Consider the following 14,156-nt stretch of genomic DNA (forward strand, 5'->3'; position numbering starts at 1 on the left):
TTATAATTTAATATTAATATTTATTAAAAGTTGGAATCAAATGAGAGAAAGAGGAGAGAGAGAAAAATAATATTTTATATCAATAAAGTTGTAAAATTTCAAACTTGTAAAGGATATTTTTATTTTTATTAATTTTTGAATTTATTCCTCAATCATGGAATAGTTAATATCATGGGAGAGGGTAGTATTAACTATTCCTTAGTTTTGAAGGATTTTGAAAAATAACTATTCGTATGAAATGGTTATTCTTTAGATCATTTTTCAACCAAATAAAAAAATTAAAATTTCTTAAAAATAAATGAGAAATGGCTAACCAAACATGCTATTAAGCTCTGTCCCATGAAAATGTAGTAGTAAAGTAGTATTATCTTAACGAGAAAAAATTGAAAAATATCAGGGAGGTCTGATTGGATTACCGATGTGAAAAGCGTACAGACTTGCGCCTGAGATCTGATTGGTCCACTACACAACGTATGTTGACTTGTCAGGAGACTCGAATTTCTTGTTAGTTAATAATCTCTCGTTAATCAAAAGGTCTTAAGTAGGTGCACAAACTTCTGGCCGGGCAGGAAAGCATGTTTTCCAACCACGTGGTTTAAATGAGAGAACCGGTGGGTGGGCTTTAACTGTCCTAGTCCTCTGGGTCTTTTTCTTGCTACTATACTTGCCTAACAATGAGCAATCAATTGCTTTTCTACCAAGGCAAAATTGTAGGTTTCCGTTGCCCGTTAAATTGGTGTTTCGACCTTTCCGAATTCTTGGACAAGTGTTGCATTTGTCCTCGCTAATGCATGTCAACATTCACACAGTGGTGGAAAGTTGACTGTTTCATGTTTATTTTTCTGAAGTTATTGATGTTAACGCAACCTGAGGACTCAATCAAATTGAAAAATCAAGCCTAATATTACATCAGATTGTATAGGGAAATTTCGAATCTATTTGTTTTGTAATAAAATATTTTTAAAAAAATATTATTAAGATTTATATTTGTTTGGGAGATGAAAAATTACTTTTAGATGTAAAATATTTTACGAATTAACAGAATTAATAATGAAAAATATTTTACAACTTTGAAGAGCGTAAGACATTTTTAAAAAAATAACAAAAACACTTTTATAATAAATTTATGAGTATAAATATAATGAATATTAATATTTAATTTAAAATATTAATATTTAAATTATACAACTACCATGATGAAAAATATTTTTCATAAAACGATACAAAGAACAAAAAATATTTTCGATAATTTATCTAAATAATAAAAAAATATTAAAATTTTTTGTAAAACATTTTACACAGAAAAAATTTTGCTCTAACAAGTTATTTTTTGATTACCAAATGAACCCTCCACATTATGATCACTCAATATCCATCTCCCTCTCTCTATCAACAAGTCTGCAATTTCCCGAGGGGAATGGCAAGATGTCAACATCCCTTGTAGCATGAACACTTCAACATCAATAAGAAAAACTTCACAATTGGTCCTTTGATGATGTTTGACAACTACGATGCATCCTTAAAGATACATGTGAATTGTTACATCAATGCAAATGATACACATGAACTCAAGATGAAAGGCTATGATTGGTTTAAAGGAACAAAGCTGTTAAAGGAGGGGAAAGAAAGGCCATAAAGGAAACTGAAAGAAGTTGAAGTTAGAACCTGATTTGCTAGCTAAGGGGTTGATTCAATGTTTCCTCATTACTACCTTCCGTTAAGAAACTTTCCTGTGCTCAAGTCATGTCAAGATAAAGCGGCACAAGCTGACGGGAATACCGAGTAATTTACAACCTACAGCTTGAAATTAAAATGCAAAATACATGCTTCTGCATCAAACGTCATCAAAGGAAACTATGACACATCACCGTTTTTTTTATTTTGACAGAGTAGGAAGTACTGTAATAAATACAAAGCGTAATACAATCAGTTACTATGTCTTCAAGCTGCAGGAAACTCTCCAATCCTACAAAGGTACATGCGTTGGATTTGCTTTGCAGTTTGGGAAGGACACTCATTTACATATTACACCAAGAGCACAAACACTTAAGATTCTATATATAAACATATGGTAGTAGTATATGATTACACATCTAGAAATGGAAATGGGGTTCTAATAATACAAGATCTTAACAATCTAGCCGCAAAAATTCTCCAGGGGCTCTAATGGGAGGATCTAATGATGACACATCACTGTTATATAAACATCTATTCATATCAAAACAAGAAGAAAACAGATTACATAAATTGCAAGCATATTAGATCTAGAGTAAGCAGATATGTACAATTGTATAAAATAAATAAGGGAATAAGAACTATACAGGTAACAATTAATGGAACAAGAGATACCTGCCTCATCTTCGATGGCGGAAAAGAATGAAGATTACAGATAAACTTGCCAAACAAGGATCAAATTTGTTCTGACAGTCAATGATAATCTGCAACACTGTGACAATGACAGTTGTGGCATCTGACAAATTAAAGATCAGAGACCAAAAAACTTATTGGGAGCTCTTAGTCACTTTTTACCAAGAATGCAGTTGTCAAATAGATCCCTTAAGATGATGAAACCAATTTAAATTGTGTTCTGTCACCAAAAATCATTGCAAGAGCAGGTTCCATTCTTGATATGATGAAACCGATTTGAATCCCTTAATACTATTTCTCTCCCTGTGGCCATGGAAATGTACTTGATTGCAGTATGGCAGTCTCCACAAACACGGAGATTCTTAAAAACTCGAATTGGTTTTGATCTTGATGTGCTTATAAGTCCGAATGCAACCGCAATTTTCTCGCTGTGTTGGAAAACATATTGCTCCTTCTGTTCCTCCTCAAGTTCATGAAGTACAAAATCTGTATCAGGGACATAACCTAATCCCTTTATTTTAAAAGCCATTTCGTCCAGTTTCTCATAAATCTCTTTCACTTGTGGGTGTGAAGTATCAGCCACATGGAACCTGTGCATCTTATTGTCCACCTCTATCCAACTACAACCAGCTTCTTTGATCAGATTTCTTTCTTTCATATCTTTCCTAATCTGTGCCACATCTTCCCATTGACCGGCAGAGGCATACAAATTTGATAGTAAGATATAGGCTGCAGCATCATGAGGATCTTGCTGAAGTATCATCTTTGCAGCATATTCCCCGAGCTCTTTGTCATGGTGGACTCGGCAAGCCCCAAGAAAAGTACGCCAGACCAAGGCATCTGGTGTGCAGGGCATTGTGTTTATGAGCTCAATGGCTTCCCTAAGAGATCCTGATCGGCCCAATAAATCAACCATACATGCATAGTGTTCCATTCCTGGGACAAGCCCGTGTTCTATGGGCATTGAATTGAAAATTTCCCATCCCTCTGAAATCAAACCTGCATGACTACAGGCTGATAAAACAGCAGTATATGTGATCTCGTTGGGCCTGATCCCTGCCTCAAGCATTTCATGGAATATTTCCAAAGCTCTCGTAGCAAATCCATGTTTTGCAAAACCTGTGATCATAGATGTCCAAGATATAACATTTCGATCACCCATCTCGTTAAAAACTAGAAAAGCAGCTTCTATGTGTCCACACCTAGCATACATGGATATCAATGCATTACAAATGCACTGGTTGGACTGATACCCTGATTTAAGCACCCGAGCATGGATTTGCTCCCCCTTTCCAATTGCACCAATACTTGAAGCTCCACTCAATAGACTAGCAAATGTGAACGCATTAAGCTCAATTTTACTATCTGTGAGTTCATGAAAAAGTTCAAAAGCTCCTTCAGAATCCAAGTTCTTAGCACAAGCATCGACAATAGTGTTGTAGGAAACTAAATTCTTCTCAAATAGAGATTCAAAAGCTTTCTGAGCATTGTCCATCCTGCCAGACCTAGCATACATGCTTATAAGAGAGTTCCCCACGCAATCATCTGATGCAAAACCATGTTTTACTGCATGGGCATAAAACTGTTCACCTGTGCATGAATCAGAGAGATTTCCACATGCCTTAAGAACACTAGAAAATGTGAAATGATTTGGCTGAACAGGACCTCCCATCATTTTGGAAAAAAGCTCAAGAGCTTCCTTATCGCGACCTCCACATTGAACATACCCCGTAATAATCGCAGTCCAAGACATAACATTATGTTCTTCCATTCTACCAAACACCTTTCTAGAATCATCCAAAGACCCACCTACAGTGCACTTAGCATACATGTCCACTAAACTACATCCTATGCAAACATCCAAAGCGAATCCTGACCTAATAACCCAAGAATGCAATTGCTTGCCAAGTGACAATGATTCTGATTCCAATTCAGTGCAAGCTGAAATGATACCACTTAGTGTAAATCGATCAGGCACGTAGCCACCTAGAACCATATCCAAGAACAAATCAATAGCATCCCTTGGGTAGCCTAATTGTGTACATCTAGTTATCATCAAAGTCCAAGCAACAACATTTTTCGCAGGCATTTTATCGAACACCTTAAAAGCTGACTCCAAATCACTATTTCCCTTCACAAACATGTCAATTAAAGCACACCCAACATTTGTATCAGACTCAAGATACCCACTTTTCACTAAAAACCCTAAAATTATCTCCCCAATTGAGAAAAACTCAACTTTTGAACAAGCCCGAACAACCGCAGTAAAGCAATACTCATTTGGATAAAATCCATTTTCAAGCATATCGAGAAATGTCAAAATTGCTTTAAATTCCATTTTATTATTAGCAAAACAAGAAATCATTGCACTCCATGAAACTAAATCTCGTTTATCTTCCATACGTTGGAATATTTTATGGGCTCTGGCCCAATCGCCGGATTTTGAATACAAACTAATGAGTGAGTTAAAAAGGACCGAGTCAAGCTCGAGTTTAGACTGATTCAAGTTGGTGTGAACGATTTTACCGAGCTGGAAGTCACGTGACCTGATGCAGGCCTTGAGAAGCAGAGAGTAGGTGATGAGGTCTGGGTGCGTGTTTTGCCTGGCCATGACATCGAGGGTGGATACGGCTTTGTGGAGGTGGCCCTCATCGAGGTGATTGATCAGACGGTCCCTGAGGGTTTCGAAGTTGACGGGGCGAATAACGGACGGTGGTGCGAGAGTTTGGCGGGGGCGCGTTGAGGGTTTAAGAGAATGTGGCGGGGGTTTGGCGGGAGAGGGAAGAGAAAGGCTCATCATCATCATCGTTTTCTTAAACGGCTAGTTTCCACTGGCTGGCCCTGTTAAAAGCGTTAAAGTGCAGAGTGCTGGTTCTTTTCTGGGCCTATATCCCCAATTAATGTGGGCTTCCCGTGTCTCTTTCGGCCAACACAAGATAAGGGCCTCAACTCTTTGAAGTTGTACAAAAGTACGTGCATGTATTAATTAATCAAATGATGCATTGCAATTACCTGCCTTTTCAAGCAGGGGAAGATGGATTTTTCCTTTTTCCCTTTAGACATAACAAATAGCTTTTGGGTACAAATTGTGATAAATTTGGAGTAATGGCTTTCATCGCAAATTCCTTCTGTCACCTTCCACTGTTAATTAAGCTTATTGATTCTGTATAATCAGTTGATGCAGAAGATGACTCTTGTTGAGTTGAGTGGCTTCCACTGCTCCTTACCAAAGTTTGTTGTGGATATAAAACAGGCTTGGGAGGCACTTGCAGACTTTCAACTTCTCCTTCGAGCATCTCCACGACTTTGGTCATTGAAGGTCGATCACTAGGCTTCATTTGTATACACCACAGTGCTACCATGATCATCTTCTTGACTATTTTCTTTTCCTCCTCCGACGCTTCTTGGATTTCTTCAAAATCCCTTCCGCCTACAATTTGGTCATAAACATTGCAAGGAAAGTAAGCTTCACTTGACTGTTCTGTCACTGTAGTCGAATTCCTCCTTTTGGCTGCCATTTCCATCAACAACATTCCGAAACTATAGACGTCAGCTTTATATGAGACACCTCCAATGTTTTTGTAGAACAATTCTAGTGCTATGTATCCGATTGTGCCTCTTGCTGCAGTAAGAGTCACTGTGGTATCATTTGTTGGATACAATTTTGCAAGTCCAAAGTCAGAAACCTTAGCAGTGAAATTTTCATCAAGAAGAATGTTGTGAGGCTTAATATCAAAGTGTAAGATTTGCATGTCACAACCTCGATGTAAGTATTCAATGCCGCGAGCCACTCCTAGAGAAATCTCATATATTTTCTCCCAACCTATGGTTGTGTTTCCTTCTCGACCAAAAGTGTATTTGTCAAGGGAGCCATTAGGCATGAACTCATAAACAAGAGCACGCTTTGTTCCCTCGGCGCAAAAACCAATCAGTTGAACCACATTTACATGATGAATTCTCCCAATTGTGGCAACTTCATTAATAAATTCTTGACCATTAGCTTTGGACTTGCCCAACATTTTTACTGCAACAAGATGACCACTGCGAAGCTTTCCTTTGAATACAGAGCCATAACCTCCTTCACCCAATTTGTCCTTGAATCCCTCAGTCATCTTTTTTATCTGTGAGTATGAATATCTTATCGGCATGAAGTTGTTCTGACTTTGCAGGAAATTTTCAATCCTGTCATACATTGACATATGCCTTTTTCGCCATTTGTAGATTAAAAATACCGTCACACATGGAGCCCCACAACAACATTTCAATGTGATAATAGCTCCTGTAGGGCAAAACCACACAGAACATCATGAGAGAACTCTTTTTGCTGCAGAGTTATGAGCATTTTGCATATTTAGAATATGATTTATTCTTGGTATGCATCTTACCGATGATAAGCACCATCAACACCCAATACGCTGCAAGAAAAGAGAAGGTAATCATAAAGGTAATTTAGCGAAATGGAAGGCCAATAACAATCTTACAATTAAACAAACTCTAATTTCTGAAGTTGGTGGATATATTGCAAGTTCATTCACTTTTAGTAATTTCTGTAGTTATCAGCGGGCAACAATCGCCAATGCCCTTTAGGATATATATTCTAATTTCAAAAAGCAATGAATTGAAATTTAGTGATGCTGCAAAGATGGTTACTTCCAATTTTGGGCTGAATGAAGAGCATATTTCGGTTTCAATTTCATAATGTAATCAGACCAATCTTTAGCAGCTGTTCACTAATCAAGAGAGTATAATGCTGCCATATCCTCGCACAACTGCTTCTAAAATCCTAGACTAGGCGCTCTGCTTCCTTCCATACATATCAGCAGCTGTTGTTTGCCACTTTTTGTTTCTAATAATTTCCTACTAACTCTAGAAACGACCTTAAATGAAAGATAGAGAGAGGTCCCATACATATGACCGTGTAAAACATTTTGTGGAAGAAGCCTGCATTCATTACGAGGAAGGAATAACATCAGCACATAATCTTTCAATTCATCGTTAGTTCAAAATTGTAAATACTAAAAAACATGAATAGTCAATGCTAGGATGGTCCTCTCTCGGATACTGCTGCCTGATAGCCAGCAGGACAGATAAGGTTGGGCTTCTTTGGATGAAATTCTTGCAATAAGTGTAGATGAAAATGTTAGCAAAATTTCAAACTAGATTGATAAATATTTGTTAATTTTCCTTGGCGAGGGATAGAAACAATGTCAACAGTTGAAGCGTTTCCTAAAATAGCATTATAACACTATAAACAGAGAACATTGTTCTGATTCCTTGATTTTTAGGATCTTGAGTTGTTTGTTATTTGCTTTGTAAAAGCATGTTTCTGCATACTAGAAGGCCTGTTTTCTGAGTCTTATTAATTAGGATCAAGCCTGATATGTCAGTAATTGGTTATAGGGTAGCGGTTAATTGCAGCATCTGAGTACTCTTTACACCAGAAGGATAAAGGAGAAAGAAGACCTACAAATTAATATGTTGTAAGTAAGGCTGCAATATTGTGAAATCAAAAACAGAATAAAATTTCTTCAAAGTAAAGATTAATCTGTCAAAATTTCCCTTGTGAAGTAACATAAAATATGTTGAACAAATGAAGTGGAAAAGACTTAGAAAAAACTTGAAATTGCCCTTGAAAGAAACAAGAATAGTTAAGACTTGGGTCGACTGCGTTATATAATAAAACCAATGCTTTAGTACATGGGAAAAATTGGTAAAGCTTTCACCTTCTTTTACGGTAGTCGCAAATGGCAAGCACTGAAGATGGTCTGTGCTGTTAACGCGACAAGGTTCCCAAGACCTGCAGTGCCCGCACCTTTATTGAAAGAAGGAAAGCTCAAACCCGTAAACTAGCCTGCTGTAGATTTCCATGTAGGAAATATTCATCCCCTTTTTTACAGGTAACGATGTCAGAGCCATCACCTCTACCCTGCACAAGTCCTCCACCTCCGATGCAGCCGTGGGTCCAAAAACAACATAGTAATACCTCCTCGAACGAGAGAAAGAAGAATTAGAATGGTTGCCACCATTAATGCAAGGAGCAGCGTCCACATAAAAACTACTAGAATTCACTGGATTTGCGCAATTCAGGAAAACCATACTTTCTGCTAGTTTAGGCAAATAATCTGATTCACCCCATTGGTACTTGTACCATATAAATGCATCTTTGTCGCTGAAGTTGGAAACGGTTAAAGAATATCGAGGAAGGGAAGAGCAATTCTCCTTCTGAATACCAGCATCCACCAATCGAATGGTGTAGTTATTGTAATTGATTGCCCGCACATAGTATTTTCCTGAATACAGGTACAATGCTGTCAGGTTGTTCTGCTCACAGCCTAATTCATAACTTTTGTTCCCGCAATTGCTTGGATCTCCTCTCAATCGAAAGGGATAGCTGATGTTGTGAATCTTCCCACAAGAAGAAGGGTCACATTTGTTGTTATCAGTAGCGACAGTCAGGTGAACTAATGGAAGAAAAAGAAGGCTTATGTGGGCAACGAAGAGAAGCCTTCCTCTGAACAAGGTGCCATGGTGGACGAGATTGAGAGAGATTGCAAATTATGAATACTGAAACAAGTTTTCTGGATATCAAGGGCATCTCTATATTCAGGCAATAGTTTCACTTTCAGATTTGACTTGGAAGCTGATTTTGTGATTTGCATGCTTCCATCGCCTGTAAGGAATAATTAATAGCAAAATTAAGTCCTGTCTTATTCTGAACATCAAGAATCTTGACAGAACAAAAATGGTCAAATGAGGAAGCCAAGATTAAACAATTTGAAACCACACATTTTGGACAGTTCACCCTTATAAGCAGATGGGTACCCATACCATCAAGTCGAAGATTTCGCAGGCTGCTACTCATTGTTACATACTTTGGGATAATATGTGATCGAATGGTAAATCTCATTTGAATAACAAATCCATACCTCTGTGATTTTTTTATATTTTCTTTTGGTACTTTGCTTATTGTAGGGTCAGCGATCACAAACTGTAAATAATCATGATAAAGATTTCAACCCTCCAAAAAACTGATTGTCTTTGGAGAAAAAAGGATGATTATATGCAAGAGATCAAAATCTGTTTACTGATTATATAAAATATCTAAATGAAATTATTTAAACACAAAGTGACATCAAAATACTATTTTCACCCCATGCCTCCATAGTGTTGTTTTAGTTGAAAAACCTTGAAGTATTCTTGAAGTAATTAAAAGCAATAGATTACCCGATTGAAATGAAAGAGCAGAAAGTTGTACCAGGAGCAAACAGTATGTTCTCCCAATTCAAAAGGGAAATGATGAGAATTCAAATAAATCCGGCTTATGTGCACCTTTTTGGACCTGAAGATCCCCACTAGACTTGATGAATCGTATTTTTAATGTTGCCTTCAAACGGAGATAAGGCCATCCAGCCTGGATAGGTATACAAAGCCTGCAAGTTGCATGCTGAGAAAAGTAGAATTTGTAATTTGTTTTAGGGTGCCTTATAGTTTATTTGTTTTTGCTAATCCTTTGGGCGCAGTTGACCGGTCATCCTGCAGTAAGCGGTTGCTGAAAGCTCCTGTTTACTTCCTTCTTTTAACTATAAGCAGAACGTTTGGAAAGGGTCAATGGCTCGGACCAAACGGCTTGTCATTTGAACATCTCCAAAATAACAATTAGAAATATCCAATTATATGAATAGTTAATCCGTATCCTCTTCAGATCAAATCAGATCAAGATGGTGCCGATCAATTTTTCCTTAGAAATGTATCTCTCTTTCTTTTGCTTGCTGTTAATGCTAATATATCCGGAGCATGGTTCAGGCCTTCAAGATTGCCCAGAATTAAGTTGGGGGAGCAATGGCACAGCCATCCGATTTCCTTTCCGACTTAAAGGTATGCATCCGGAATCTTGTGGCTATCCAGGGTTTGATCTATCTTGCACAGAGAAGAATCAGACTCTGCTGGAGCTGCCACATTCAGTAAGGGTCTTTGTTGAAAGAATTGATTACCAGTCTCAGGAGATATATACATCTCATCCAGATGGTTGCTCAAAAGGAACTCCGAAGCTTGAATTTGTCTACTTCTCGCTTCCAGTTCAAGGTACAGGTCATGAATGATTATACATTGTTCAACTGTTCATCGATGGAAAGACATCAATTGTACAGTCACATCCCTTGCCTTGATGTTCCCGGCTATGAGGTTTACTCACTAAATTCAGTCGACGACATCTCCAAATATCCCCTATCCTCTTGCACGAAGTTGTACAGTGGCTCATATCCTGATGGTATGTTTCTTGACATTCTTCCTCTGAAATGGACCGAGCCAATGTGCGGATTTTGTGAACAAAATGGCAAGCATTGTAGGTTGAAGAATGATAGCACTGTAGCTCAAATTGACCGTTTTGATGCACCGATCAAAGCCAAAGGGACGAAAGGTACTTTTTTTTTCTTTCCACATTCTACATTTTTACAACTTTTGAGACAACCTATGGTCGTTTGGTAAAATCCAGTTCATACGACTGATTGCTGCATCTGCCAAATGTTATTTTCTGCAAAAATAACTCTAACTTGATATGGTTCTATCTGGTAATTTTAAATGAACCTTAGAATCGAAGAACACAAACGCATGAGCCTAGTTAAGCAGATACACGAATCAGGGGCTGTCAAAGCATAGAGCTAATTGATTAACTTATAGCTTCTGCATTATGTTTCTCATTTTTGTTTTTCCTTTTGCGGTGCCAATATCTAATAGTTGCTACATGAGCTGGATTTTGTAAGGAACAAAAGTCTTTTAGCACCAGGGACTTGGTTATTAAACAATTAACTTCCTTCAAAAAGTAGCATCAAATTAATGGCCAAGGGAAGCGATGCAGAGAACTGGAGTTCAAAGTACAGAGCAGACAAAATAAAACATAAATGGCTTTATCTTAAATGGTTTTCTACCAACCAAAAGCTGGTGTATGCTTGTGCTAATTAGCATGGAATTTGCTTTTGAAAGTTGTTTTTATACTCAATCAAACCCAGAATTTCACATAAAAAATAAATAATGATTTTATCTTTCCCTTGTGCAGGTACAATGAGGAAGCTAGTGACTGCAGGTGAGTTTGCCTATTTCATTGACAACATTTAGCATTCTATTTAACTTCACTCTTATGCCCATTATCTTACATTCAGTGGAAAACAGTCATAACCACTGTTAGCGTTAGGCGGATGGCTATTCATGATTAGAATGATTTATATGCAGGTGTAGTTCTAGGTTCCCGTCTTGTGGTGATAGCAATCATTGCAGTTTATTACCTATATAGCTCTAACAAGATGAGAAAGGAAAATGATGCAAAAATTGAGAAGTTTTTGGAGGATCACAGATCTCTCAAGCCATCAAGGTACAGTTATGCTGACATAAAGAGGATTACCAATCAATTCAAGGAAAAGTTGGGCGAGGGTGCATATGGAACAGTGTTTAAAGGAACGCTTTCTAGTGAGATCCACGTTGCTGTGAAGATCCTCAACAGTTCCATCGGCGATGGGGAAGAGTTTATCAATGAAATAGGGACAATGGGGAGAATCCACCATGTCAATGTTGTTCGTTTGGTTGGCTTCTGTGCTGATGGATTTAGACGAGCACTGGTATATGAGTTCTTACCAAATGAATCATTGGAGAAACTTATTTTCTCAAGTGATGGGAGGCAACATTCCCTTGGTTGGGAGAAGCTTCTAGATATTGCAATCGGCATAGCGAAAGGAATCGAGTATCTTCACCAAGGGTGTGACCAACGGATTCTACACTTTGATATCAAGCCTCATAATATTTTGCTGGATGAAAAATTCAATCCAAAAATTTCTGATTTTGGTCTGGCCAAACTGTGTTCCAAGGATCAAAGTATTGTTTCGATGACTGCAGCAAGGGGGACCATGGGCTACATTGCACCTGAAGTATATTCTAGGAACTTTGGCAATGTGTCTTACAAGTCAGATGTTTATAGTTTTGGTATGTTGATACTTGAAATGGTCGGAGGGAGGAAGAATGTTGATGTTACAGTAGAGAGTGCTAGCCAAGTTTACTTCCCAGAATGGGCATACAGTCGATTGAATCAGGGAGACGAGTTGATAATCCGAATTGAGGAAGATGGAGATGCTAATATTGCGAAGAGGCTCACCATTGTGGGACTTTGGTGTATACAGTGGTATCCAGTGGGTCGCCCTTCAATGAAAAACGTTGTTCAAATGTTGGAAGGAGAAGGAGATAATTTGTCAATGCCTCCTAATCCTTTTGGTTCTACAGGCCCTATACGAATGAATCCAAGTATGCCTGTAAGAAACGTTCACCAAGAATCGGCAGTCATTTCAGAAACAGAGTGATGATCATAGGTAAAGAAAGGTATTCCATTATAAACTATGTGCAGGCTAGGATCCCTGGAGAAAGTTAAGAAATTTGTATCTGTGAAATGAATTTATGTAAGTAAAATTTTCAGCAGAAAAGATGCATGCCCGAAATTGATTATGAATAGTAGTGCAATGAAACAAGTTCGACTCTTGTATACGTTTCAAATACAGAGTAATTAACTCCTTAGCAAAATGCAAGTTCTTTAAAGAAGAGTGGGTATTTTTTTTTTAAATGTATTATATAAAAAACTAAAAGACAAAAATATCCCAATTTAATATTTAAATAATATAATTTATTTTGATTTTAAGTAAAAATTTTCAATTAAGTTTCTGTAACTCACCTCGTAATACCAAATTCTAAAACTTTATGTAATAGTATTAATATCAGACACATTTACGCAAATAAATATTTATATATCTGCACATGTGTTGCTATATTGCAATGAAAATTATTAAAGTGTACTTAATAGATATTTCTCCTAAAAAAATATTTAATGGATTTTTATACAGCCATGAATATATATATATATATATATATATATATNATATATATATATATGTATGTATATACATGATTTTTTTCAAAACAATATATATGCATGTTTTTAAAAGTTTTTTTTATGTATACTAATGTTTGTTGTTGCCTCATCCTAAATGAAGATTTGTTTTTTTATTTATTTTAAATAATAATTATGTATAAATATAAAAGTTTTTAATATGTAAAATTTGAACTCTAAATGATTCTTTACTATTAATTTATAAATTATTCAATACTATTAAAATTAATAAATTTTTTTTAATGAATGTCATTTAATATATTTAAAATTTTTATTTATAAATTGAATAAATCTTATTAATATTTATAATAAAATATTCAAAATGACAATTTAAAATTATAATGAACAAATATATCTGTTTTTTACAATTAAAATTCAAAAAATTTATTTTTTAAATAAGAATCATTCAATGCAATTAGAATTTTTATTTATAAATTGGATAAATCTTATTAATATTTATAATAAAAATATTTAAATAAGTTAAAAATATAATGAGCCAGTATCTATTTTTTCAAAAAAAAAAAATAAACATATTATTATTATTATGATTATTATTATTATAGATATAATGCATATACAAAAAAACCCCATCCTCGCAATAGTATTTATTTTTTGTTTGAAAAAGAAAAACAAAATATCCTATCAAAATCGAAAGGAAAAAACAAAAATTAAAAAAAAGTAACGTTAAATAACTTCTTGGAGAGGAATCTTGACTCTTGACTTGATATTTTGATGAATTATTGGTGATGGTGAATGCGATGGCGTCACCTACCCCCACTATTCTTGAAGTTTCTGCACTCAATTTTCCAAAGTAAGTCAAGCAAAAGCAAGCCATGGCTTCTCCACAATTCTTTTTCAAACCCGCGTA

At 36.2% G+C, this 14,156-nt stretch overlaps 2 protein-coding genes and 2 pseudogenes across 2 annotated transcripts; 1 reads left to right on the top strand and 3 right to left on the bottom strand.

The window, feature by feature from the left end:
* LOC18605734 (pentatricopeptide repeat-containing protein At3g49170, chloroplastic) lies at positions 1,815-5,331 on the bottom strand. Its single transcript, XM_007038935.2, has one exon. The coding sequence runs from the start codon at positions 5,171-5,173 to the stop codon at positions 2,591-2,593; it is 2,583 nt and encodes an 860-aa protein (XP_007038997.2). The 5' UTR covers positions 5,174-5,331; the 3' UTR covers positions 1,815-2,590.
* On the bottom strand, positions 5,348-8,171 carry LOC18605735 (rust resistance kinase Lr10). Its single transcript, XM_018117712.1, has 4 exons — positions 8,091-8,171; positions 7,276-7,308; positions 6,753-6,782; positions 5,348-6,646 (listed from the first exon to the last, which is right to left on the bottom strand). Exons 2-4 carry the CDS (start codon positions 7,292-7,294, stop codon positions 5,499-5,501), a joined length of 1,197 nt encoding a protein of 398 aa, XP_017973201.1. The 5' UTR covers positions 7,295-7,308; positions 8,091-8,171; the 3' UTR covers positions 5,348-5,498.
* LOC108661186 lies at positions 7,421-8,922 on the bottom strand (annotated as a pseudogene).
* LOC18605736 lies at positions 9,945-12,896 on the top strand (annotated as a pseudogene).

The sequence above is a fragment of the Theobroma cacao genome, chromosome 3 (assembly GCF_000208745.1).
Source record: "Theobroma cacao cultivar B97-61/B2 chromosome 3, Criollo_cocoa_genome_V2, whole genome shotgun sequence".
NCBI lineage: Eukaryota > Viridiplantae > Streptophyta > Magnoliopsida > Malvales > Malvaceae > Theobroma > Theobroma cacao.

What these genes read in the sequence shown, in the direction of transcription:
- LOC18605734 (XM_007038935.2), bottom strand. Translation starts at nt 5,173, where the DNA reads ATGATGATGATGAGCCTTTCTCTTCCCTCTCCCGCCAAACCCCCGCCA.
- LOC18605735 (XM_018117712.1), bottom strand. An exon ending in GTTGATGGTGCTTATCATCG is followed by an intron (nt 6,647 to 6,752) that starts GTAAGATGCATA and finishes TTTGCCCTACAG; the next exon opens with GAGCTATTATCACATTGAAA.